We start from the raw sequence: 27,851 nt of genomic DNA on the forward strand, positions 1-27,851 counted from the left end.
GCCACTACGGACCCAGGAGGGGAAGAGGGCACAGCAATCACCGCCCTAAAGACCCCACTCTGCTCTCTGAGAGGGAAACTGTGAGGATGTCACACTGCAGACAGATCTCAGAAGGATTTTGCAAAGCATCTCTGCTCACGACATCATGTGACTGTGGTTGCCATGGTAGTCCAGGATCATAAATCAATAAGTCTGTAGAATTGTTTTCTTTCATGCAATTACTGCTTTAAACATATGTAATAGACATAATTACTACTTACTCTGTAAACCACTGCAGAAGATGCTGACGCTTTATGAATCAACAATAATAATTATTAAGAGGAGAGATGCAGATAACGGGGCAGTCACCTCAAATCATTTACAGGTCTGTCCTCTGATTCCCTGCCCTGTGGTTATTCTAAGAAAGAAACAGGCAAGTGCTGAAACAGAATAACGCCCGTGGTATTAAATGACAAGACGTTGTCTCCAGTCCCTACCCGCCAGACCCCCTGCACGATCACATAAACTAGATTGTGAGGGTTATGAGACTAAAGTCAGACTTTCAAAATCCATAGATGATTTATCTTGGAGAAATGTTTTATTCAACAGCTAAGGCTTTATAACTTCAAACAAGAGTTCTGCCATTTTTAGGTGCATTACTCATGGTGCTGGTCTCTATTGTATTAGTACGTTCTGAGTGTGAATGTATCCACCTCTAAATGATCCCCTGATATGTTTTAGTCATACTTGCCAACTCTCCCTGAATGTCAGGGAGACTCCCTGAGATAAGCCCTGAAGAGTCTGGCATTCTCCCTGATGCTGAGCCAGTACAAGACGTGGTTGGCTTCGCCATCTGTGGCATGATGACACAGTTCAGAAATTGTGTCCTATGTCCATGTATTGAAGCCTATGGAGGTGGCCATTTTCATGGAGACCAAGATTTAATCAAAGACTGACAGGTAAGACATGACTTCAGTAATGGAGACGAAATGTAAAAGACACTTCAGTCTCTAGAGATTCATTAGCTGTTTTTATTTAACGCATAGTTGCCTACTCTCCCGGAATGTCCGGGAGACTCCCGCATTTCTGGGAGACCTCCCGGGAGAGCAGGGCAACCTCCCAATTCTCACACCCCCGCAATAGATAAGTGGCTGTTTTTGGCCAAAATTGTGTCAATCGTTTAGTGGGCGGGACCAAAATGACGCAATTCATCAAGCCCCCCCCACCTCTCCTGGGATCTCCCTGAAGCCAACGAGGAAAAGTTGGCAAGTATGGTTTTAGTACATACATCAAATAATATGAAATAAAAATAAACTGCATGATAATGACGAAATATGTATGGAGAACCTTTTCCATTGGCTCTCAGAAGTGAGAAAATAAGACCAGAATAACGGTCTCAATGGTTTAAACTAAAATATGGGACATATGACTGGGCAATTGTTTTCCCCAAAAACGTGCTTATTTGGCCTAAGGGGTAGATTTATTAAACCTTATAAAAAAGTAAAAGTGGATGTGTTGCAACCAATCAGATTCTAGCTATCATTTTCTAGAATGTATTAGAAAGATGATACGTAGAATCTGATTGGTTGCTATGGGCAACACCTCCACTTTTCCTTTTTAAATGTTTTAGTAAATCTACCGCCTTCAGATTACTTTTTACACCAGTTACGTTACACTGGTGTTTTTGGGGGCCACAAACAGCCCTGACATGGAAAACGTCACACAAGTCTGGTGTTCGGTAATCTGCAGCAGTGGTACCAGTAAATGGATCCGATGCACATTCTGACCCCACCAAATGCGTTACATACCGGTTACACACAACAGAAACACAAGGACACAGGTTTTTGTATTTTTAATGAATGTATTCAAAGAACCACAAATGTTTATAACCATAATAAATATAAATAAGCATTACAAAGTTTAAATATCAATACCATACAGCAACCCCAGAACTGGTAACAGTCAGTGTTACTAAGACGGATTATAAGTTTCAGGGGTATATTTACTAAACTGCAGGTTTGAAGAGATGTGTTCCCTTACCCCAAATCTATATAGAAAAGCAATCTTAAAAAAAAGTGATATGTGCTATTTAACTTATATAAAGTCCACTCTAGACCAATGTTATGCAACCTGTGGCATTCTGGGAATTGTAGTTCTATAACACCTTGAGCGTCATAGGTAATTCAGTAGTTGTGCGTAATGGTGGCCCCTCAGCCTTCTTGCGGCTCTTGGTCTGTTACATTTAAGTTTTGCCAATCCATTGGCTCATCCATATACTTTTATAAAGGTATCTCCTAAAAAGTTGGACACCCCTGACCTACAACATGCTGTATACAGGATATAAAATATACAATACCGCCTTTTACCAAAACACTGCATGGTGTCGGTTTTAAAAAGTCTATACACTTTTGTATTCTGTTCCCATAAAACCAACATGTTCTCGAAAGAAGTTAATAAACAAAGAAAAAAAAAAAGGTCGTACAAAATGTTCTCATCAGTTCCAGTCTGTAAGTGCCGCCATGTTTTGAAAGCCGCTTTGTACATGTAATAAAAGTCAGATCTGGAGTGAGCAGTTTCCAGTATTAAATCCACGTTTCTCGTATGTTTGACAGAGGGGGTCACGTCATTCAAAGCTTGGTCAATGTCCCGTGTGCCCGCTCTGGGTTGTAGTTGGGTTTTTATTGCAGAATCCTCCGCGGGTAGAATGGAATCAAGTCTCTGAGAGCGGAGGGCGGCTTCTCCTCCTCTGGTGCAAGCGTATTGTTGGACTCCAGAAGTTGCTGCATATAGCACGATGTACCCAGCAATACATGTCCAGCCGTCTGCATGGTGAACACAGACCAGCGCAGAGCCTCCCTGTGAGGAGAACAAGGAGTTATTTAGTGGAAAAAATCCAGTATATAAAAATTAAATATTAATATTAACCGTTGAAGAATAGTTTAATATAGATCAAATATGTAACGTCCAGAAATATAAATGTAACATCTCTGCAACTTGTTAGGAGGGAATATGTTTAAAATGTGCTATGAGGGGGAATAATATCACTGATGCACACAACACTTCCTGTCTGCAATTACTTGGATTATTTTAACTTTGTGGGAGTGGGTCTTCTACATACATATCTGTGACTAGATGTCTCTTCATATATATATATATATATATATATATATATATATATATATATATATATATATATATATATATATATCGCATTGCTTTTTGGGGGTTTGTGGCCCGTTAAAAGTTTACCTCAGCGAAGGCGGCCATTTTGTGAGCTTAGCCAATGTGATAATGAAACCTATCAATTCATTAGTAAGCAGTGGCCTGTGAATGTTAGTCAGGCCTCATGAATATTGCAGCTGAAGTGCCCCATTGTGTCACCAGTTCCTAGCGAACAGATACCATGCTTTTTCATGACATTGGTTCATGCAACAAAATGGCTGCCTTCACTGTATATAGATGATCACAACATGTATTATTCAAAAAAAATAAAAAAACAGAAGATATTATGGCCCTGCAGGAAATAAGCCATTTAAGCAAACAGTAAATTTGAAATAATAAACAATTTTGTCATACTTTCTTCTTAAATATGTTGCGTAACGTTAAAACCTGACTGAACATTGCAATCCACTGGGCTAGAAAATACACAGTTTAATTTCTAATGATTGATTTGCTATACTGCTTTTCCGCATTGTTATTTTTTCGACCACAACGCATTGTCGCCAATACTGATATATACTCACTTCACCATTTTCTTGGCGCCGTGGCACTGCAGGTCGTAGGACAAGCTGTACATCCCGTAAAACGTGGCCTTGACATACAGGCACCCAATGAAGTCCTTGGGGTTATTCTTGTACAAATCGAAACTAATGCGTGCCACGTCGATCTTCCGCGGCTGCTTTTTGGAGAGGGAAATGTGGTATCCGGAATTCTGTGGAGCAAGATAAAGGAGTATTGAAAATAAGCTTTGTTGGGATATAAAGAACAGGTCTAGTAGTAACCAACAAATAACTATGTAACAGTCAATGCAAACTAGTATTACAGCCAGAGAAAGGAGCAAGGCCCGATATAGAGGGTCCTAGATGGCGGCTGCCTGACTTCCGCCAAGAACTTCAACGCTTGTTTTTAATTATCTGTTGTCATCAGTTTCTCTACGTTAACCCAAAAAAGCAGAGAGGTGACAATAGTTGAGTGTAGTCAAGCTACCACCAGCATGGATTCTGTATAACAATCTAAGGGCTCGTTGGACTGGAGGCTGCCGCTGAGACAGGGCGGCCATCTTTGCCATTTAATATGGCTGCCAGTGGGGAATGGAGGAGAGCATTGGTGAAGGTGGGCCTTCCATATTATGGCTTGGGGCCAGCTAATCGCTAGTTATGCCCCTGGTATTAGTAAGTCATTTACAACAGTTATCGGAGGGTGGAGCGATATTGGATTTGTATCACAATGTCACCCTTGTTTTGCACTATGTAATGAAGTTACCCTGTGGACTCACATCAGAAGGTTTCCATGTCTGTCCTTTAGAAAGAGCCATAAACACAGCTCCACTTTCCAGAGACTGGAAAAATTCCTCGGTGTCCACGCCGGTTCCATCCTCATCCAGGACTAGAGTGATGGCTTCATTGACCAGCAGGGCATCCTGGGTCTAGGGACAAGTAGAACCATTAAGCAGGATGACCTATATCTTAGGATTTAAAATACTGTGTGGAGGCAAATTAAGTATTAAATGGTATCTCCAACGCTAACAAATATTTCCGATCATGAAGGTCAGTTACCGGAAGATGGAAGGGACATTACTACATGGATAATCGCCCAGGAAAACTCACCTTGTTGACCAGGTCTCCGAGGCCGTCAGCCACAATGCCCTTTCGGATGCTGCGGTCGCAGTTACAAACTTTGAAGGCTCGAGGTTTGGATGCCGGGCGAGAAAGTAATTGCTGCGTCATCGTAACACTGACGGAGACACACCTAAAAGTGAGACAGCAGTGTCATAACAAGGTGAATTACAGAACCATCCGATAATATCTTACATAAAACTGCACATTAATAAAGTTGATAAGAACCATGTCTGTCTTATAAATACCTGCCTATTACCTCTGCGGTTTATGTGTCTCATTGTGGATGGACTACATTCTTCCAAAAGTTTCAAAATGTATTTAATAGTCAATGGGAGAGGGAGCTACCTAGTTATAGGCAGGGAAGGCCCGGTTGTAGGCAGGGAAGCTCCGGTTACGGTTTACGGAAAACGTGTTTATTATATGGAATAATGAGTCCCATTAAGGCGAGAGAGATATATATATATATTTTATATATAAAAAGTAGGTTTGTGCCTTAATAGGGTCACAGAACTCTCCTTGGTGCCTTATAATATCCTTATGTTTTACACTAAGGAGTAATGTATCCTTTAAAATATATAACAAATGTATTATTTGATGGGGGACAACATAGTGGGTGAATCTGCAGGGGGTTCTAATTTCTGAATGGTATTATAAAAATAAGAGCTGGTTAATTCCATTCTAAGAATAATTTTATTGTCCTGTGACAATCTACATTGGCTGCCCATGGTGGAATATTTCATAACGGTCTCAGGCCTTTGTCCTCTCTGGACACTGATCCTGACTTTTGGACAGAACAATCCTTAGACACTGTTGGTCAGTTTCCAAATAACTGTCTGACTGGCACAGTAAGCTAAAGGTGACAGCAATTTTAACTATACAGCATGAAGACAATGATAGAAAACTATCCTCATTTCCTATTTACAGTGGGCACAGAAACCACAATTTACAGTGTCAATTATTATATTTTTATAAACAACTTTCACCCCCAAAAACTGACCCGCACACACGTGGAGAGGAAACTGCACAGATAATGCGATCCATTAATCAGGCCTAACATAGGCTTCACAAGGGGGCGTCTTTTTAGTAGTGTCCGATCAAAATCCAATTCTCCCCAACTGGATTTTGTTTGGGTTAAACAACTGTTTTTCGGACAATGTCAAAAACAATTAAATTGGCTAACCAGATCTGCCGCAGTGTGGCTGGCTTAAATCACGGTTTTGACTACGGTCTTTAATTTCATTGCACAAAAGATAGCTGTGAAGCTAGAACTTATATTTAGACATGCTGATTCACATGCTGTCAGTTGGATTGTAGACCCCTTTAAATGTGAAATTGCTGTTGTACCAGAAGAGCCTCAAGGGTTGGCAGAGGCACTTCTTGAGCTTCGATGCAATAATGAAGCACGTATTGCATTTGAAAACAAAGCAGATCCGTCATATTTTTGGATGTCGAAAGCTGCAAAGACATTCAAAATTGCACATGAGGAGGCAGTCAAAAAGTTGCTGCCTTTTGCAACAACCTACCTTTGCGAACAAGGATTTTCCACTCTAACGAACATAAAAACAAAGCAGAGAAATCGATTGGACGCTGAAGACTGTATCCGAACGGACATCAAAATGCCCCAATATTGATGCACTCGTATCAAAAATGAAGCAACATAATTTCTCCAAAACCTGAAGTTGAAGCTTTCAAATAAATTTTGAATTCCAATAATTAATAATATATGATTTCCTTCCTTTCAAATCAAGGGGGTAATGTTGGCGTATCTAAATATATTTGGGGTAAAAGGTAAAAAAGTTCCCTGACCCCTGAGATACACGGATTCCTCTCTAGAACACCAGCCTAACACACAGGTAATAGCAAGAGTGATGTTATAAAGAGAGTAATGTATCATGGAAATAATACAATTTATTACAAATAAATGCACTTCTGTGCTGAAGAAATATGTAGTGGCAAGCAAAGCTAGTGTAGATAGAGAGCCATATATTCATACTATATGTATACCCTCCAATGTTATTTGGGCTGTTTTATAAATATTGAAATACTATTAAAAATAAAATAAAATAATGTCTTACTTAGAAAGAGACCTCATTGCATATTCCATCTTTGGCAGAATGACTTCCTCTGACCTACAAAAAGAGAAATGTTTTCAGCTGAGATATAATATATATCATCACTCCGCACAGTAAAGAAATGACCTGTTCTATTCTGTCTTCAGATATCTGCAAAAGTTTAGATTTACAATAATCTATTTCCAAGATTTAAAAGCCAAGAGAAGAAAATACTCTATTTAAAACCTGTAGTTCTTCCATTGATATATACTCACTTAAAATCCATGGTATGGCAAAATCACAGTCCGTAGCGTTCAGAGAAAGGGTAAATATTGTTTAGCTGTAGGGATTCCAGATCTTATATACTCATTATTTTTTATGAGCCTTGTCGGGTCATCGGTGATGTCATCACCTGTACAAAGTCTCTGCCACCAGGTCTGTACCGCAACGCAACTTCCAACTCCGCCCAAGTGAATTATATACGTAATGTTTGCAGTGCTCGTTCAGGTGCAGTTCAGGTTGAAGTACGAAGTTCAACTTTATCACTGTTTATTGATCCCCATTGGAACTACAACCTTGTGACATATTTCAAACACTGCACATTGTATGGTAACGTGCACACAATGGAAGAGGCGGTTTTGTGAGATAAACAAATATCTATGAGAATGCAGCCTAATACTTCACTAGATACCAGTGATACTGCTGAGGTATGAGGCACTGTTTTTTTGTCACATTAAAACAATAGGAAAAGGAAGTGAGATTCGATTTAGAATAATATGCAGATAAACTGGTCCAAAAGGAAAATGGACTTCTGGATAAGGGGCATTAGCATCTACATGGAGAAGTGGAATAGAACAGACATAATGTAAGATGTGTCTGTCGCAATTAATGACTAATTATTTATTCGCCTTTTTGTTCGTCACCCGCACTTATTTCTTTGTTGTTTTTTTTAATGTATTGTAGGGGTAGCGGAAACCATTATGGGTCCCTCCCCACAATCTAGAATTGGCCCGGAGGTTCCCACCACTCTGAGGCTCCCCCCTTCTGGGGGGGGAAGGGCAGAAGACTCGGGGTCCTGGAGGTATCCTTGGCCTTTTGGCGAAGATCAGGTGTAGATGGCCATATGCGCAGTGGGGCTTAAATGCACCCACTGTAGGCGCTGGGCCATCACCTGGTCCTCTGGTCAAGAGGCCGTCTGACTGAGGCTTGAGGTGCTATGTGCCCACTGGTGATGGGTCCGTCAGGTGCACAGAATAAGACACTTTGCACCTCTCATTTTCAGCTAGCACCATTTTTTTCTGTGCCCTAGCTGTTAGGCCGTGATAATTTCCTATATGCCTGGTTGAGAGACTGGGGCCTTAATTGACAATATTTATTTATTGACACTAGCACTTAGCACTTTTTTTTCATGTTTTTCGAGGCGGTTTGTATATAACCCCTTATGGGCGACACTCTCCTCAAGTTTTTTGGAGGATCCTTCCTTATGGGGGGGCTGAAGTGTCAGTTCCCCTGGGGAAAGCTTCAGTCTATTTGGGGAAAAAGGGACCTTTCTGAGCCTTGCGGCGGAGATGGGCCTGCAGACTTTTGCCTTTAGGGGTGTCAAGGGGCCCTCCCTAGCCTTGGCAAAGGAGGGCCTGAAGACCCTTGTCCCTCTCTGGGGTCTCTCCTGAGAGATGGGGAGAAATGGGGCCCTTTCCCTTTAGAGAAGGTTCCAAAGTCCCAAGCCTCCAGCAAAGTCACTGCACTGGGCGATTGGAAGCAGCGCACCTTGGGCTTCGATTAAAATAAAATTTAAAAAAAGCCTTGGCAGACCCCAGGACAACAGGGACCCTCCTCCATTGCGGTGAAGGGGGGGGAGGGGGGGGTCTGAATAACTTTGCTCACAATGGAACGGTTTGGTCTCGTAGATAAAGGGTCCTCTCCTGTTTTGAGAATAGCCTAAAGTTCCACAGCTAAGCCACAAATTCTGGGCATTCAATAATAATAAAAAAATACTGGCACACCTCCCCATAGAGCGCAGTGAACTCTATGGAGATAACAGTTTCTCCTCTGTTCGAGCAGAGAATGAAGTATGTGACCTTTGCATATGAATTTTGTTCTGAGACATTATGGGGATCCTAGCAAGAACTGGCAGAGAATGATTCAACTAGCATCAGTCTGAGTCAGCGAGGGGGCCGACAGCTTGAAGTCTTCCATAGAAATATTAGTGGACTTGTCAATCAACAAAACAATTGACTGACAGTAACATGTTGGGGATAAGAGCTAGGGACAGCAGAGTACATGGGGCAAGACAAAAAACCAAAACATAAATTGGGGGTTGGCCTTGAATACTATAAAGGTGGTAGATAAGATTAGAACACTATAAAATTTTTTGCATTGCCAAACTCTATACAATTCAGTACATTTTTAAAAATAAGTTTGATGGTAGCTTTGCTTTAAATAGTATTACACGGGTAGTCTATCTCAGTGGCTCCCAAACTGTGTGCCGCGGGCAATCTCACGGGGTGCCGCGGCTAGGGACGGTGGTAAGCAAGGCAGGGGACTACTTGGTAACTATTTTGGCTTAGGGGTCCCTTGAAAAAATTATGGCGACCCTAAGGGTGTCTCAAACTGAAAAAGTTTGGGATCCACTGGTCTAGCTCAAATGATCAGATGAATACTGTCATAAATCCTATTGTACATTCGCTTTAACTGCTTCCTTACAAATACCAGTGATGTGTCTCTCATTGAAAGAGCATTCAGCACATCTGAGGGCTTATAAGACCCTTCAGGTATTTCACAAGTAAGCAACATACTAATATATCCAACTTGTCAAGCAATCCCTTAGCTGAACCCTTTCTCAGGATGACATACATGCGTGAAAGACAATGTTTAAATACCTTGTGCAGCCTTGAAATGATTCATCAGCACCTGTGTCAGTCTGCGGCATTAAAGCCTATTGCTAAGCAGTTCAACACCAAGCACACATGGATTACATATACATACTGCGTAATTTACATAAATATCCAACCTAAAGCAGAAAATGACAAACTTTGCATCATCTTATACCCCCTTACGTCTGTCATTGTTTAATGTAGATCTTGGAATTTTGCATACGAATAAAGATTGTACAACATAGCAGCATATTGTCAGTCTTTCAGTACATCAACAATCATGAACACCAAAATAGGCAGCAAAAACAAAATGCCTAAAGTTGATATGTCTGTGAATGTATACAAAGCAAATTATTTTGTTTGGTAAACAGCTCCTCATTTTTGTAGATAGTATATACTTTCTTTCTACAATAAGCTGTTATTTTGAATACATTTGAACACACAGTACTACCCACTATCTTTGTGAGGGATTCCTTGGAGTACACAGGTTGCAAAGCTAAAAATCTAATTTGACAAAGGTCTGTGGCTAATTAAATGAGTAATTACCTCTTACTACCTGGTATATTAATTACCCTTTCCATATTAAGCATACAGAGGATTTTATTCCATATGTTAAATAAAAGATTCTGCAATATAAAGTGGTTATATAATAAATAAGTAAATAAAATATAATATATAGGTACTCACTGAGAGTTGTAGTTATGTATTTTCCAGATGGGTATTTGCTCCACACTTTCACCTGGCTGTCATATACTAAGCTTCTTGGATAATGTTGTGTATCATGTCTGTCTCACTCTCCCTTTACACCACACCCTCAACTGTAATGAGTGACCTCAGAGCATAATTGCAAAATTCACACTCCCCCCTTCAAAAAAAATAAGTAAAAAAATATTGAAGCACAGGTCAATCTCCTTTTATTGCCAGTGGCCTGTCCTACTCTCCCACCCATACAATCCCTGCCCAGATGTATAAGTGTATGTCATTTATCCTTCCAGTCTCTCTGCTGCCATATTGATGTCGCAATGTAAATCATGACATCATATGTGTCTCCTTATCAGACTGATTGCTGTGGATTTGTAGGTGAAAGGTAACTAGTAATGTAATAATGACTCATGAATTATCCCAGTTAATCACATGAGCATGTGTAAAGCAAAAGTAAGCAGCCTGTAGCTCTACAGGTGCTGTGGAACTAGAAGTCCCAGCATGCCCTCCCATACACAGGCAAGGCACCATAACACTTGCAGTTCCACAGCAGCTGGAGAGAGAATAGTGACTTCCTATGTCAGTGACAGACACATGCCCAGTGTCTGCAGAATATCTCACTGATTCTCAGGTATGCTGACAGCGACTTCCGGGAGTACCAAGATGGCTGCGCCCCGAAACCGGAAGTGGTCATTTTCTAGTGCTGACTGAGCCATTGTATCTGGTGCAAGTGTGAGGTGAGTGTGTTTCCTTATAGTGAGACGTCATGTACTACATATTACAGTGATTTGATGGGCAGTGATGCTCAGGGAACAGGAGAAGGGTCATGTTAGCCCCTTAATAAGATGCCCACAGCTCTGCTGTACAACCAGGACTGCAGGACTGTATTGTATGTATGAGGCATGCTAGGACAGTTACTGGCTGCCCTGGTTATTTGCACAGTCTGTTCTGTAGCATTTGATGTAGGATGCGACTTTTTACACCTCAGTGGGGGCAGTATGTTATATATATATATATATATATATATATATATATATATTATATTATATATAATGACATGGAATTGACCTCAGTTGTTTTGTTGCAGTGCCTTTATGTTTTGGTTATAAGGTCAGTTTTGCAAATTAATGACACAAGTTTGCATTGCAGGTAATTCAGACACATGCCTGCAGCTGATGTCTTTCATCCATGTAGCTTTTATCTAACCTATTTATATGAGAGATTGTCTGTCTAATTACGCATCAGGAATGAATGACCTAATTGGTTGAAATGTTCAATGTTTAGGAATTAGCAATAAAATAAAGGTCTCAATGTGCTGTGATTTATTATTTATATTTATTTATATAGCGCCAGCATATTCCACAGCACTTTGCATTTGGAAACAAACATAATGATAAATAAAGTATTAACAGGCAAAGAAGCAGAGGGCTGTGCTCACGAGCTTACAATCTATAATAATAGAACAATATTTTAGAATCTGTAAAATTGAGAGTTCTGATTTTGTCCGTGAATATTAGAAGTCACTGTGATTTCTGTGGCCTTTATATGGTCACAGAACTCTTAGGTGAATTCGAATATATTTTCAGTAAGGGGGTTCATTATCCCATATATACAACTGGATGTGAAAGATATTATATATATATATATATATATATATATATATATACTCATTTAGTTTCAGAGGCTGTCTGTGTTATAATGTGTAACTGCTGTCTTAGTATTCATTTCAGTGTAAAGCGAGAAATAACTGTATTGGACAGTATCTATGTATCTTTTATTTAGGGAATATACAGTCAGTCACAAAGGACTTATTGGACAGGCTCTGTTTCCATTTGCTTTATTGCTACTTCACTAATGAAGGGAAAAAATGTCCAACTACTAGTCTCAGACGTTTGCAATTTGTTCATTACTATATAGTATTTAAAAAAAAAATCAAAAAAATTACATTTAGAGATTTGCAGTAAACATTTTAGATTTGGTAGCTGTTTTACATACAAGATATGTGACCTTTATTGGTTGCAGAAGTATAATAAATACCTGTGTGGTTTATTCCACTTAAAGTACCTTTATGATACTGTTAAGGTGAAGCTTTGATTGTTGTATGTGTCTGTTACTCTCCTTTTAACCTTCATTCTTCAACCTGAGGGATAGTTGCATATATCTACATACAATTAATAATTTGCCTGCTAATCATTGACTGTTATGTGAGGCATAAAAGTTTCACCTTGCCAGACGTTTGTGAGAATTTATTAAGGTTACACTTCAGTTATTTTATTATATTAAACGTTGCATGTATAAAATAATCTGTGGAGAATTTGACTGTATCAAAGTAGGTCGGAGATACTGTACTGTGAAGACTTTGGTGCAGAAATGTCATGTATTAGATGTGTATTGTGCTTCTGTTCCAGCTAAAGACTCTGGGAATTATAGTTCTGTAATATCAGAACTTTCTAAAGTCCTCTGGTATGATCTAAGGAATAATGTACCCCAATAGTGTAAAGTATACACCGATCAGCCATTCAAACTGCCTATCTAATATTGTGTAGGCCCCCCTTGGGCCGCCAAAACAGCTCTGACCCGTTGAGGCATGGACTCTACCAAACTTCTGAAGGTGTCCTGTGGTATCTGGCACCAAGACGTTAGCAGCAGATCCTTTAAGTCCTGTAAGTTGTGAGGTGGAGGCTTCCATGGCTCGGACCAGTTTTTCCAGCACATCTCACAGATGCTCCATCAGATTGAGATCTGGGGAATTTGGAGGCCAAGTCAACACCTTGAACTCTTTGTTATATTCCTCAAACCATTCCACAACGATTTTTGCAGTGTGGCAGGACGCATTATCCTGCTGAAAGAGGCCACTGCCATCAGGGAATACCGCTGCCATGAAGGGGTGCACTTGGTCTGCAACAATGTTTAGGTAGGTGGTACGTGTCAAAGTAACATCCACATGAATCCAGGACCCAAGGTTTCCTAGCAGAACATTGTCCAGAACATCACACTGCCTCCGCCGGCTGCCTTCTTCCTATAGTACATCCTGGTGCCATCTCTTCCCCAGGTAAACAACGCACACGCACCCGGCCATCCACATGATGTAAAAGAAAACGGGATTCATCAGACCAGGCCGCCTTCTTCCATTGCTCCATGGACCAGTTCTGGTGCTCAAGGGCCCATTGTAGGTGCTCTTAACGTGCATCAATGAGCCTTGTGTGCCCATGATCCTGTCGCCGGTTCACCGCTTATCCTTCCTTGGGCCACCACATATCGGGAACACCCCAAAACACCTGTCATTTTGGAGATGCACTGACCCATGCGTCCAGCCGTCACAATTTGGCCCTTGTCAAAGTCGCTCAGATCCTTACACTTGCCCTATTTTCCTGCTTCCAACACATCAACTTCAAGAACTCTGCTTTACCTCAAGTTCGGGACAATTTATCAAAAAGCGAAAAAAACTACTGTGGTGAAAGAGTCTTTTCTGGCTTTGCCCTATACAACAATGGGTTACTGCTTATGATAACAAATCAAAACTCACGGAAAGAGGGAATTAATAGGGCGCCGGCCAATTAATTGATATCTCAACCGGTGTAGTAATTAAAAAGCATAAAAATTGTTAACATACAAGTCTGTATTCAATAATGCAAATTGATTGCTGCTTCTTAAAAGGTTGTTGTGTAACAACCAAAAATACTCTAATAACAAAATACATAAAAAAATTATGCACTTCTTATTTTTTATGTAACTTATGATAACAATGCTACTACCGGGTAGTATGATTCTCTGGCTGTTGTTGCTGATGGCTTCCCCGGGGAAGCCTATTTATCAAGTATCGAGGTGATATCTTGGGATAGAGACAACAGATGAAAATATTTTTTAAAAAGAATGCTTTATTCTAGAGATACTCACTGACCCCCGTGAACTCGGTTTGGTTTTGGATCTGGATTGGCTTCGTGTTTTGGTTTTGGCAAAACCGCCCTCGTGTGTTTTGGTTATGGTTTAGGATTTTTTAGAAAAAATCCTAAAATATGCTTAAATCACAATTTATAAATAATACTAATTTCACATCATTTGCAGTCAATTTGACCACCTCACAGCTCACAATATTATTTTCATACACTTTCGCACAAATACTGCAGCGCCCTGGCTGGATGGTAAGCGACAGAGCAATGACACAAACACACAGCAGTTCCTAGTACATCTAGGACACATTGGCACACAGCAGTGGCAGAAAAGAAAAATGGTGCAAGATGGAATTGTCCTTGGGCCCACCCTCCCTCCCTCCCACCGTTATGTTAAATCTGAAAAAGGAATCCAAAACTCCCGAGATCCGACGACGTAACAATGACGTTTTGCCTCGTTTTCAAATCCGAAAAAGCGCGAAGGTACCGAGCCAGGTCGGCTCTGTACTCGGATCTGCTAAGTTCGGGTATATTCGGTTCTCGGGAAACCGATCCTGAGCATCTGTACTTTATTCATTGAATAAAACATTTGTTTTCATTTCTAAGATCTTTTATTTTTTTTTTTTTTAAAATGTAATCTATTTTTAATCTTTTTCTTTAACAAGTAGAACTGAAATCGAGTTTATGGACTTTCGATTACGCTACACGTGCATTAGCTTTCTCATGTATATTTCACATCCCATAGTCTGTAGAGATAATGTAATAAGTGGAATAGACTTGTTTCCTGTTATTATTGATTTATTCTGGCAGACATGAGATAGGGTAGAGGAACGTAAGTTCTTTTTAAAGGCACCGTACTATTTATAATGTATAATGAAACCAGCATCTACATTCGTGTTTTTCTTCTTTATCCCCAGGTGTCTATATTATAAATGGCCTCTCGCGCAGGACCCCGGGCAGCTGGCACGGATGGAAGTGATTTTCAACATCGAGAGAGAGTGGCCAATCATTACCAAATGAGGTACAGTCATTATTCCACAATGCAGACATGTAACAAAGATTATTCTGCTCATAGATGTCCCCTTAAAGTTACAACACTAATTATCTAGATTAACAAATCTCCACACGTCTTTCAAAGAAGAGCGACTCCACCCAAAACTTAAGTGAGTGGTGCTCACTATTTGAAAGTAAAATACTGAGTTTTAGTTACTTGGGGTTCACAAAATTCTCCTTGAACCAACAGGGTTCCCACAGCCTTTGACATTGCAGCGACAGTCGTCTGCATACTTCCTACACTGGGTTGATTCAAACACAACAGTAGTGTTGTCGATGCCCCTCCCCTTTGTACATTCTAATGGGAGTGGCATCGACAACACTGCAATGTGTTTGAATCAAGGCAGTGTATGAAGTTTACAGGAGACCAGCTCTGGTCCCTGGAAGATTTGGAGAACATCAGACTCCTGGTTAGTAAGTTAAGTATTTTATCTTGTGAACTCCACTGAATACTACATTTTAAATTGAGGATAGAGTTCTTCTGGACCTTTCTGTGAAGCCATGGGGGTAGATGTTGCTCATAGCAACCAATCAGAATCTAGATCTCATGTTCTAGAATGTACAGAGAATGATAGTTAGCACTTTATTCATGAATATTTATGAATTAATGGATTAGGTTTGTAGACTCACATTTCTGTGAGCACTTCTATTTGGCTTGATATTTTTGATTATTTCCTGGGAGATTTCCCTGCCCCCATAGATTAATTATCTTTTATATTGGTATTCATCATGAGCAGCCACTTAATAGTTTAGCATCAGCATTCATTATGGGTAACAAAACTATATCTCATTGCTATCTTTACCCCTCGGAACTACTATTTATTTTATTTATAGACATTTTTTTTTATGAATTAGAGATTTCTGTTGTATTTTATGCATTAGTATCAGCATTATCACCACAACTGATTTATACTGCATTCATTTTTTTTTTTATTTGTTATTATTTCTTTGTCTTTGTTGAGTGCTGTTTTGTTATCCCTTGTAGTCACGTTTTAGGCAGCATGTGTAAATATAATTCTGACCACTAGGATGCGCTGCAGCCATGTTAGTCTTTTGCAAGCACTTGTCTGTGTGTTCGTCATACCGAGCAGTTTCTTAGATGGACGTTTGACATAACGTATTGTGGTTTAAAAACTACCTCGGGTAACATAAAGCAGTTTTTTGTTTCAGTTAAACAAACCTTATCATAAGATCCTAAACCCATTAAGGATTTTTCCCCAATATGTCTATGTAGGGGTAGCCTCTCTAATGTAGGTTATTGTCACGTCGGCCCACTGATCTGCTGTGCTTGTATGGGGCACAATGTACCCCTGCCCGCTGGTATTCCAGATCTATCAAGTTTTTTAAAGAAGACGAAAACTCTGATTCCTGTTGGAGTTGCCATAATGCACCGAATACATATTTGGTGGGACTGTGCGGTACTTCGTTCATTTTGGACTCATGTAATAGAGTTATCTGCTGAAATATTAGTGGATGAAATTCCTGACAACCCAGGGTTTTGGCTCCTTAACAAGACCAATACCCCAATCTCTAATTTAAAAAAATCCATATTAAGATACCTCAATCCTACAAACAGCATTGTCTCCTCACATCATGTCACTGCCCCTGTCACATGCAGCCCTGTCCTCACTAACACATCACTCATCTCCTGATATACTCTGTGCTGCTGGGGACCCTGCTCCTTCCACTATATAACTCTCAGTCTGTGGCTTCCTGCTGCCTCCATTCCCCTCCTCACATCATGGCACTGCCCCTGTCACATGTAGCCCTGTCCTCACTAACACCTCACTCATCTCCTGATATACTCTGTGCTGCTGGGGACCCTGCTCCTTCCACTATATAACTCTCAGTCTGTGGCTTCCTGCTGCCTCCATTCCCCTCCTCACATCATGTCACTGCCCCTGTCACATGCAGCCCTGTCCTCACTGACACATCACTCATCTCCTGATATACTCTGTGCTGCTGGGGACCCTGCTCCTTCCACTATATAACTCTCAGTCTGTGGCTTCCTGCTGCCTCCATTCCTCTCCTTTCATCATGTCACTGCCCCTGTCACATGCAGCCCTGTCCTCACTGACACATCACTCATCTCCTGATATACTCTGTGCTGCTGGGGGACCCTGCTCCTTCCACTATATATATCTCTCAGTCTGTGGCTTCCTGCTGCCTCCATTCCCCTCCTCACATCATGTCACTGCCTCTATCACATGCAGCCCTGTCCTCACTAACACATCACTTATCTCCTGATATACTCTGTGCTGCTGGGGACCCTGCTCCTTCCACTATATAACTCTCAGTCTGTGGCTTCCTGCTGCCTCCATTCCCCTCCTCACATCATGTCACTGCCCCTGTCACATGCTGCCCTGTCCTCACTAACACATCACTCATCTCCTGATATACTCTGTGCTGCTGGGTGACCCTGCTCCTTCCACTATATAACTCTGTTTTATTTTTCAGAGTACTAATATAAATATTTGCCTGAAGGGTGCACACAATTACTTTGAATATATACACAAAGGAAAAAAATAAGTATATATTAGGGCATTCCCTGATATATACAATATTTATTCTAAACTGCTACAATAGTGGGAACTGTGAGAAACTTAAGTATAGATAGCGGATATAAGCAATTAAGTAAGACAACAGCCAAGACTATTATACAAAACAATCAGTTTATTAGGAATACTATTAACAGAGGGATGGTAAGATATACTCAGCAGATTTTAATCTCACTTTAATTCACAACATCACTTTGTTATTTCGCTGTTTTTAATTACCATTTTAAATATTGTTAATAACTACTCGTGCTCCATATTAAAGCCAATTTCTTTGTTCTAATTTCATATTCAGTTTAATTTAGTGGGTAGCACCTCAATCATTTAATAATTAAAGAATACACAGTGGTACTTACGAAGGCAATAAAAGGTGTTTATACAATACGATTTAAATATTGAGTAATAGTCTGACAAATAATAAACTAGTGTGACAACATTCTCGCTCAGTGGGTAGGTCACAACCTCCCATGGGATCAGCTCTGAGCCAAGTTAAGACTTTATGTAATGCAGCATCTAACTTATGTTTTTAATAAAATAAATTAATGTAGTGGAGACATCATTGTTATCATACTCCAGAGTCTTTTAAATCAATAAAATCTTATAAAATGTGAACGCTTCTAATTTAATTGCTAAAGCCTTCGAGTACATAACAGAAAACCCCAACATTTGACATCTATAATGCTGAATATCCCGCATTTATGTTGGGGTCAGACAGGAATACACTGTGTACAGAGCTGATCTCCCTCTCCGCCCAGACTGGTTTAATGGATAAAAGGAGAATCTTTAATACCTGTGAATGATTTAGGGATTAAATGATTTAACACTTTGGGTGTGTGACTGCAAGAGCTCAGCCTAGGCTTTAAAATAGATCTAATTTATCATTAACCTGGACAGAAGACAAAGAACTGGCTTTGTGTGTGTGCGAGCCACTAAATAGTTTGTTTATAGTGGTGTTGTCGCCGTAGGAATGGCGGCCATTTTATGGGCTGAACCAATCTTGCTGAGGAAGCTGCGACAAAATCTCTGACTGACTTCCCCAGTGATCTGATAATCCTGTGTTATAGTAGTTCAGCTGGTATATTGGCGGATTCCACTGAATTTAGGCAGATATTTTGCGTCTTATGGTCTTAGCCACTAGCTCCCAGTGAATTGATAGGATGCATAGCCCTGAACAGTGGTTCAGGCCACAAAATGGCTTCGCCTCCTCTTTTTAAGGTTAGTAAGCTTATCTAAAACACTTCCATATAGACTTAAATAGGATTTATAAGTTAAGCCCGCTGCATGCGTCTTTATTTTACAAAATGCTGCACCCCAGCATAAAATTGTTTGCATAATTTTTCACCCTCCTGGTTGTTGCAAAACTACGTTACACACTGGTAATGTATTATTTGCCAAATGCTTAATTCATCATCATCATCATTTATATAGCACCAGCGCTGTACAGAGAACTCACTCACATCAGTCCCTGCCACATTGGAGCTTACAGTCTAAATTCCCTAACACACAGACAGATAGACACACACACACACACACACACACACACACACACACACACACTAGGATCAATTAACCTACCAGTATGTTTTTGGAGTGTGGGAGGAAACCGGAGCACCCGGAGGAAACCCACGCAAACACGGGGAGAACATACAAACTCCACACAGATAAGGCCATGGTCGGGAATTGAACTCATGACCCCAGTGCTGTGAGGCAGAAGTGCTAACCACTATTGTGTTTAAAAGACCAAAAATAAGCCTCTGTAGACGAGTCCTACAGGTTTGTGTCTATGGCAAGCGGACATTGCCTCCAGTGGCGCTGTCTTTGTTCCTGACGTTGTCCATCTCTTTATTTCAGCGTGTCTCTGAAGAACGAAATCAAGAAACTGATCTACGCCCATTTGCTTATCTGGACGCTGCTGGCTGCTCAGATGTGCGTGGCCCACCTGAAATTGGTTCCTCACGATCTGGTGGCCATGCCGTACCAGTGGGAGTACCCGTACCTGCTGAGCATCATCCCGTCTCTCTTTGGATTGTTCTCCTTCCCTCGTAACAACATCAGCTACCTGGTGATCTCCATGATCAGCTCCGGGCTCTTCTCTATCGCCCCCCTGATCTACGGCAGCATGGAGATGTTCCCCATGGCGCAGCAGCTGTACCGCCACGGCAAGGCTTACCGGTTTATCTTTGGCTTCTCTGCCGTCTCCGTCATGTACTTGGTTATGGTTCTGGCCGTGCAGGTCCACGGGTGGCAGATCTATTATAGCAAGAAACTCCTTGACTCTTGGTTCACCAGCACTCAGGAGAAGAAGAAGAAATAAGCCAGAGGTGGAGACGTTAAGGGAATGGACGATAAGTGACGTAAATCTGCTGAGGTGCATGACGTAACTTCTACATGTAATAAGAAGAAAGGTTCAGACTACAGAAAATCTGTCCGAGTGAGGCGGGGGCAAAGCCGTGGTTGTCCAAGCTTGGCTTCGGTGTATTGAAAGGTGCATTCGCCAACGGACCAGGCTTGGCAGCTCATACTGCTATCAGTGAATACTTTATCTTTGCTTCTCCACTTGTCTGTGCTTTCATTTACATTTTATATGAATGTCTATGTGAAAACAGTTGAATGCCTTGTATGAAATAACGAAGTTTAAACTATCCCAGTGTGTTATATTTTATTTTTTTGCATTTGCAGTAGAGGATGTAGCACAGAGAATGTTCGGAATCTATTCGACTTCACCAGGCCTTTCAGGAGAACTACCAAAGGCCTAGATTTAGGTGAAAAGTTAAAGAACACAACTCAAAATTGAGTTTCCTCCATTAGGGAGCTGGTACCCCAGGGCTTAAAGTCCGATGGGGTCTTTCCCTGGACAGTGTCCTTCAAGAACTGCTATGCTCTGAGTCTGCAAGGGGTAGGGGCACTGGGGAGTTGACACTGAACGAGTCACTTGATTTTATTGCCGTGGGAGCCGACCAATCGCGTGTCTCTTTCAGTGCTCAATCCATTTTGATAACCGCTTGACTATATTCCAGAGCCTCCACTCCTTTAGCGCCTGAGACTCAAAACTGCTTCAATCTCCATCGTAAGATGAAAGATGATGTCCCTATTTGGGGGGGGTGGTAGTCTATTTTGAGTATATTTCTTAAAGTGTGCATATTGAAAAATTCCTGACACGTAGTGTTCACTTAAACTATACCCAGCCAAACAAACACCATGTAGGTTTCACGTCGAAGTCTGTATATTAAAGGCATACTAACCTTATTTTATTTTTCTCTGTTTAATATGTAAATATTACGAGACATATTTATAATCAGTCGTGGCTTACAGAGCTTACCATTCGGTAGAGTGCCATTGTCTGACTTATTCATGTGCGATGATCCTTCCACAATATAATGTCAGTGTGTGACCTTGTGAGATCAGGTGGTTTTGACAGCACTGGGCTGTGTAATATATGACAGGGAAAGGGAATACTGTTAGAGGCCAATACGTTTGTACTAGACACAAACAACCACTGTAAGATGAACCTCGCCTATCCTCTACAGCAAATCCAGTATGTGTGGTAGTGTTTAAATGAACTATTTGCAAACAAACTATTAACAGAACCTTTTGGTGTCTGTAAGGTGTCAACAGTGTTGGGTAGGGATGTTATTCCACACAGCGTTAAACTTAACCAAGTTGTTGGTTTATTTGAGAACAGGAGCAACAGCAGTTATGCAGGTACACACAGGGTTAATGGCTGCAGCAGCTGTAACAGTTATAGAATGCAGTTAGGATTATACAGCAGCAGGATGCCGATGTCATTAATCACCTCCCCCTGCACCAGTTGGCACTAGAGGACCAACAGACAATGTGAGAGAGGATACAGCATATGGAGGACACCTCTCTCCAACACAAACAGCCTGAGTAATATCACTACTTGAATTGATAGTTTGCAGTCACATGAATATTCAGCATAGGTGGCAAGGTGCGCTTTAAAGGTCCATTATATATTTGGAATGAGCCCCCTCTCTCCAACAATCAGAATCTCACTCCTGCAAGCACCTAGTTTCATGATGCATGATTTCATGATGAAAGTTCAGATCCTGGACTATATTATATATACACAAACACAGGCTCTGTGCTCCCAGGTCCTGCTATTTGGGGATGAGAAAGTAATTTTCAAAAATAAAACTTTCACATTCTATTTCTCCTCTTTAATGATGTGCCCATAGCGTGGCTTCTCTGTTCTGCATCACTCTGGAAGTGATAGGGAAAGATTGGGCAAGCAGAAAAGTCTGGAGCAGCATAGACATAAATTACTACCCTAATGTTTCTTAGATAATGGTCCATAGTACAGGCTGAATAGGGATGGGTGCGCGGTATCACAGCTACTGTAAAGACAAATAGTCGTTGTGTTGCGAAATTGTCTCCTAAAGTTTGAGTTTTTGGCCCATCTCAGATGAAGTTTAGATACAGGCTACAATCAAGATGAAAGTACTCATCACACTTTGCTGTTGACAACACTTCAGTAGAAAATCAGGATAAACAGGTTGGTGATATTCACCCTTCCGTTTGTCTGAGTTTAGCTGTCCTTTAAAGGCCTCTGGAAATTAAACCACCAAATTGCTTTACTTTAAACCTTAGTTGAGCCTTTTCCTTGCATCGATAAATGTGCTCATTTTTGGCCCTAGCTAATCATTTTCTGTCTATTTGCCAATCCTAAAAAATAAATATTTAAATCTGCTGCACTGAGGCTTTTTACTGAAACATATATTAGCTGACAGGGGGCCTGATTCATTAAGGATCTTAACTTGAGAAACTTCTTATTTCAGTGTCCTGGACAAAACCATGTTACAATGCAAGGGGTGCAAATTAGTATTCTGTTTTGCACACAAGTTAAATACTGACTGTTTTTTCATGTAGCACACAAATATCAACTTTAAATTTCAGTGTACAAATAAGCTATCAAGTATTTGTGTGCTACATGAAAAAACAGTCAGTGTTTAACTTATGTGCAAAACAGAATACTAATTTGCACCCTTTGCATTGTAACATGGTTTTGTCCAGGAGACTGAAATAAGAAGTTTCTCAAGTTAAGATCCTTAATGAATCGGACCCATGATCTTTATCTTTACCCTGAAGGGCCGACCTGACCTATCCTCATTGATGTCAAACATCCCTTGCCAATAGGCTATCCCCCATCACTGTTAAAGGATTGCTCTCAGAGACGATAAAAAGATTATGGGGAAGAGAAAGGAAACAATGGCAGCTCTACTGAATGCTGATTTCTGCAAACAGACTTATTAGCAACACGATAGAAACCTAATAACAAGAATATTTTTACAATTCATCTCTTAATCTTTATATTTGACAATTCCAAACAGAAAATGTAAAAACGAAACAAAAAAAAAAGGCTCTATGTCCCCTCCCCCCCTGTAAATCCTCAGCGAGGCCCCCACTAGACAGAGTGGGCTGTTTTCCGCTATAATGGAGACCACAAGTCTCTGTAATGTCCTGTAGCTGTAATGGAAAACGACCATAGGCTATTAGCTATGGGCCGCCACAAGTCTACCAGTCCTGCGCCCACTAATATTGAAGTGTCAGGACATCAGGACTATCTTAGTTAGATGTTTCACTATTGTGCATTTGAAAGATTTTTATTACATTGGTCATAATGTGCGTAAACGGGTCCATTACTCTATAAAGTGCGCCTGGTTCTATTAGTGACACACAATGGCTTACGATTTTCCAATACACTCAGGTATGTCAGTGTTCTAAACACATTTTAAGATCCTGGTGAGACGATCTAGTGGCCCTCACCAACTAAGTAAGTTGTCCTGTGATGTGTCAAATGCTTGTTGGAGATGCAACTCAGATGTGGGTGTTTCTATATTTGATTGGCATGCCCGGCTATCCCCAAATACGGGCAAGAAGTGATAAGTATTGCAGAGGTCATCAGAGGTGGAGAGGTTCCCAAGGAACCAGAGTTCTGGCTGCTCAACTTGACAAATATTACAGTCTCTAAATTCAAATAAATAAGTGAATTGAAAATGATAAATGGATTTATGTCAGATTCCATAAATCCAATGTACTTGTGGTCCTTGTATTGTTCAAAAAATCAAAACAGGAATAAGATTCATAGAGAAGTCAGTGATATAGTATAAATGTTACACACCTAAATGGTTCAACTCACCAAATATTGGTATTCAGAATGATGTTTCTCAGTATTGGAGCTTCAGACCTCCCTTGTTTCAAATAAAGGTTCTTATTTATTTCTGCAATAATTAAAGCATCATAGTGCAAGACCATCCGTTCAAATAATAATTAAAAAATAGATGCACTAATGTGGCAGATTTATAAAAGCATTATAATCAAAAGGGACTTTCCAAGAAAGCAAGAAAAATGTTGTGAAACGCGTAGAGAAGTGGTAGCTGAAAAGAAATTCTGTAGCTGGATCTACTCCTGATTCTAACTTTGAAGGGAAGAATTCTAGGGCGTCCCACCAAAGAATATTTACTTTTTGATCAGACCACATTTAAGTGAACTTCACACACAAATATCTTTTCCTGCTGATCACCAGCGTTTCTCAAATTGATGCAGGACGAAGCACACGGTGAATGACGTCATCATCATCATTTATATAGCACCACTAATTCTGCAGCGCTGTACAGAGAACGCACTCACATCAGTCCCTGCCCCAATAGAGCTTACAGTCTAATTTCCCTAACACACACACACACACACACACACAGATTAGGGTCAATTTGATAGCAGCTAATTAACCTACTAGTAAGTTTTTGGATTGTAGGAGGAAACCCACACAAACACGGGGAGAACATACAAACTCCACACAGATAAGGCCATGGTCGGGAATTGAACTCATGACCCTGGTGCTGTGAGGCAGAAGTGCTAACACTACGTCCATTCCTCTTAAGTCTATTAGCCGCTCGCTGGTGAGAAAGTGGCTCACACAGTATTCTGCTGAGGGTAAATTATACTGAAAAATGACAGAATATGTAAAAAGCAATGTATTATACCTTATATAGATATTCCCCCAATCTAACAGATAATACACTTTGTTTAAATAATTTTTGTTCTTCAGTTCTAGTCACAGTTTGGCCACTAGGGGTCACTGCTGCACAGACTGTTTCACCTTGACACAATGTGGCATCTACGTAGGCACATAAGTGGTTAATACTCTGAGTATGTGGTGTTTGGCTGTGACAGTGGTGTATGCTCCAATAAGGCGACAATCGAGGCGGATCAGGTAATGCAAGCAAGCAAAACAACCGTAAGAAAAATGGAGCGTGTGTTCTGCACTTTAACAAAGGTCAAGTAACTTGAAAAACATTCAGTGCTGCTTCTGTGGTTTCCAATGTCTTACAAACAATTTACAATTGCATCCACATGCCTTCTAAATCCCGCAAAGGCACACAAATAGCCTCATTTATTCACTTCTGGTGTGCACTAAACATATAATGGCATATTTACTATTCCTGGCAAGAACAGCTGTTGTTTTTAAAACATTATCTCTGTCTATTTATTATTTCAATTTTATTGTTTAAATTGAATAATTGCAACACTTGGCTTGCTCTGTACACTGGATTTAATTCTGTTTCTTGTAAATATTTACTACTGTACAGTAAAACGTCTATTCTTCTGTATTGTGAAAGTGACGAGCAGGATGTGTTCTTTCCCAGCATCTGATCTTCTTCTATATATAGGAAAAACAAACTGTACATAGCAATGATCTTATTCTCTACTTTTAAATAGGACATAATGCTTATACTCTGTATATAAGAAGGGTTTAATTTGACCTTCTTTCTCTATACGTCTTGAGTTAACATATGGATATTATTCACTCCACAAAGAACGTTCTTGTTAGCTGTGGAACCTCAACATTATGCCACATTAATATAAAGTCTGTGTATTATTGAGCAGAATAAGATATATGGAATAACTGGAGTTTTTATACATAAGTAAGTTGCACTTCTCTGTTGCTGGATTCTATGTTAGTCAGTTGGTGCTTCTCTAACACACCAGAGACATTGATCAAATGTATCAATGAGCAACATTGTATCGATGTAGGTCATAGTGGCGAGACATCATGTGGGGTCTAACCAATACAGAGCGACTTTCCCACTCTCTGACCAATCAGTATGAAGCAGTTCTGTATGTAATAGGAGCTTAGCTCGTCATTCAGTTTGCGACTCCGCACGGAGCAGTTCTTCATCATCCATTTGTGTCCCGTCCTCCCCCTTGCCCCAATGGATTTGAAAGCTGGAAGCAAGGAGAGGCTCTGCATGGATTCAGGCGAGCAATAAATGATAAAAGAGGCTATGTGCATAGGCAAACTGAGGGGCGGGGGGCGGGGGGGGGGGGGGGGGGGGGGGTTCCTAGTGGCTAGAAACCCCCCTCCAAGCCTGGGGCACTGTATAATTGAGGTGGCCGGACCCTGCTCCTGCTGCACACGGCTCTGCTTGAAAAGGGAGAGCTGCGTGCACCTAACAGTAGTGCACGCAGCATTGCCCATGTATATTATGGGGATAGGAAGAGTTGGAGAGCAGCCAAGCACTGTCTAAAATTATAGCTACGCCCCCATGCATGCTGGTCACGCCCACTGGTGGTGTGGTGTGGTGTGGAAACCCCCCCCCTCTACAAATCCTGTGTTTGCCCCTGTATGAAGCCATTGGCACTAATAGGTTTTGTGCGGTTTCCTGTTATTTCACTGTACATATAGGCTACGTAATGCTGGGTGATTCGTTGAAAATTATCCTTAGGAAATTAAAGCCAGAAGCGACAACATATTTCATGTTACACCTTCCTTAAAAAAAAAATAACTGTCCCTCTACTGTATGAAGGTATTCATGCTGCATGACGTGTGTTGTCTAAATGTCACAGGAAAAATGTGACTTTTCCGATCCCTCAATTTGAATAACATGAAAGATGAGATTAAATGATAATATTGCTTTTGTGTAACTGATATCATTACCTTCACTATGTAAGATAAACGAGTTACGTAGCTGATAATCTTGCTGTTTGACATTGATATGTGTCAAAACGTGTGTAACATTTACATAAGTATTATACCTGAAATAACAGCTGCCTATACATAACTAAAGCTGCTTAGACTACTATCTGCCGCAGCGACTAGTCATCTTGGCATATGGGTGGGGTGGTAATGTGAGCACTTCAAAGCATTTTAAAAAGTGGCTTCTATGCTACCTGCCCATGTATTTTCAGTAGGGTTGTCCTTTGTCTATTTCACATTACTTTGTGATAGATAGTGTGAGGAGACAGTGTCTCCAATCAGAAATAAAGTTTATGCGGCCTCCTAGGTATCAGAAATGCTCAGTACAAGTTGACGTATGACAGAACAGGGACCTTACTGGTGATGTCACAGAAGGTTTGGGTTTGAAGATGACTCACTGACATGCTCTGCCCTCCAATTTAATCTGTTTGACCTATATCATTGCAAATTTAGTTATTGTCTATGGCAGAGGTTTTTCATCTGAGGGACATAACAATTGGGGAGTTCTCTGATAGACTTCAAGGTGTCTATGAGCAATGTGCAACATAAAAAAAGTGAATTTTAATGTGTTCTTTCATTGTAATTTTTTGGGCTTTGTGAAGTTATTAAGCAAGTTATGTCTACTGCACATGGGTGTCAGGGCAAGCATGGGGTTTCTAGAAAGGAGGGTGGTTGCAAAAAGCTTGATTTCGGAACAAGGGGGTGGTACTGGGCGACGGGAAACCTCCCTGGGGGCACCTCTGATTTATAGTACATTGTCCACAAATGGTGTACAGCAGGAGAAATTTCGGCAAGTTGCACAATAAGCCGGAGAACTGTGACTGTCTGTGGAGCTGCACTGTCACCTCTGATAGGTTGATACAGAGATGATCCTAAGAAAATGTAAGTGGAAATGTGATCTAGGAGACTTATGGT

The 27,851-nt window shown here is 40.6% G+C and overlaps 2 protein-coding genes across 5 annotated transcripts; one reads left to right on the forward strand and one right to left on the reverse strand.

Moving 5' to 3' along the window:
• Window positions 1-1,816: 1,816 nt before the first annotated feature.
• Window positions 1,817-24,166, reverse strand: CIDEC (cell death inducing DFFA like effector c). 3 transcript variants are annotated; one of them, XM_075183512.1, is made up of 6 exons: window positions 24,099-24,166; window positions 6,893-6,946; window positions 4,806-4,947; window positions 4,475-4,624; window positions 3,723-3,910; window positions 1,817-2,835 (listed from the first exon to the last, which is right to left on the reverse strand). In XM_075183512.1, exons 2-6 carry the CDS (start codon window positions 6,919-6,921, stop codon window positions 2,658-2,660), a joined length of 687 nt encoding a protein of 228 aa, XP_075039613.1. In that variant the 5' UTR covers window positions 6,922-6,946; window positions 24,099-24,166; the 3' UTR covers window positions 1,817-2,657. The 3 variants fall into 3 exon arrangements, with proteins under 3 accessions (XP_075039613.1, XP_075039612.1, XP_075039611.1); XM_075183511.1 differs by lacking the exon at window positions 24,099-24,166 and adding an exon at window positions 10,429-11,075; XM_075183510.1 differs by lacking the exon at window positions 24,099-24,166 and adding an exon at window positions 7,144-7,451.
• JAGN1 (jagunal vesicle mediated transporter 1) lies at window positions 7,526-20,583 on the forward strand. Of its 2 annotated transcripts, none has more exons than XM_075183514.1 (3): window positions 7,526-7,575; window positions 15,251-15,354; window positions 19,793-20,583. In XM_075183514.1, exons 2-3 carry the CDS (start codon window positions 15,266-15,268, stop codon window positions 20,253-20,255), a joined length of 552 nt encoding a protein of 183 aa, XP_075039615.1. In that variant the 5' UTR covers window positions 7,526-7,575; window positions 15,251-15,265; the 3' UTR covers window positions 20,256-20,583. The 2 variants fall into 2 exon arrangements, with proteins under 2 accessions (XP_075039615.1, XP_075039614.1); XM_075183513.1 differs by lacking the exon at window positions 7,526-7,575 and adding an exon at window positions 11,014-11,180.
• Window positions 24,167-27,851: the final 3,685 nt, after the last annotated feature.

Source organism: Mixophyes fleayi, chromosome 8 (genome assembly GCF_038048845.1).
Source record: "Mixophyes fleayi isolate aMixFle1 chromosome 8, aMixFle1.hap1, whole genome shotgun sequence".
NCBI classification, from domain to species: domain Eukaryota; kingdom Metazoa; phylum Chordata; class Amphibia; order Anura; family Limnodynastidae; genus Mixophyes; species Mixophyes fleayi.

Bases quoted from the DNA above. Each gene is read 5' to 3' on its own strand.
- CIDEC (XM_075183510.1), bottom strand. The intron at 3,911-4,474 runs GTGAGTCCACAG...CTTGCTCCACAG, and splicing joins AGACATGGAAACCTTCTGAT to AATTCCGGATACCACATTTC. The intron at 2,836-3,722 runs GTGAGTATATAT...TTCTCCTCACAG, and splicing joins GGCGCCAAGAAAATGGTGAA to GGAGGCTCTGCGCTGGTCTG.
- JAGN1 (XM_075183514.1), top strand. From the start codon at position 15,266: ATGGCCTCTCGCGCAGGACCCCGGGCAGCTGGCACGGATGGAAGTGAT. The intron at 15,355-19,792 runs GTACAGTCATTA...TCTTTATTTCAG, and splicing joins GCCAATCATTACCAAATGAG to CGTGTCTCTGAAGAACGAAA.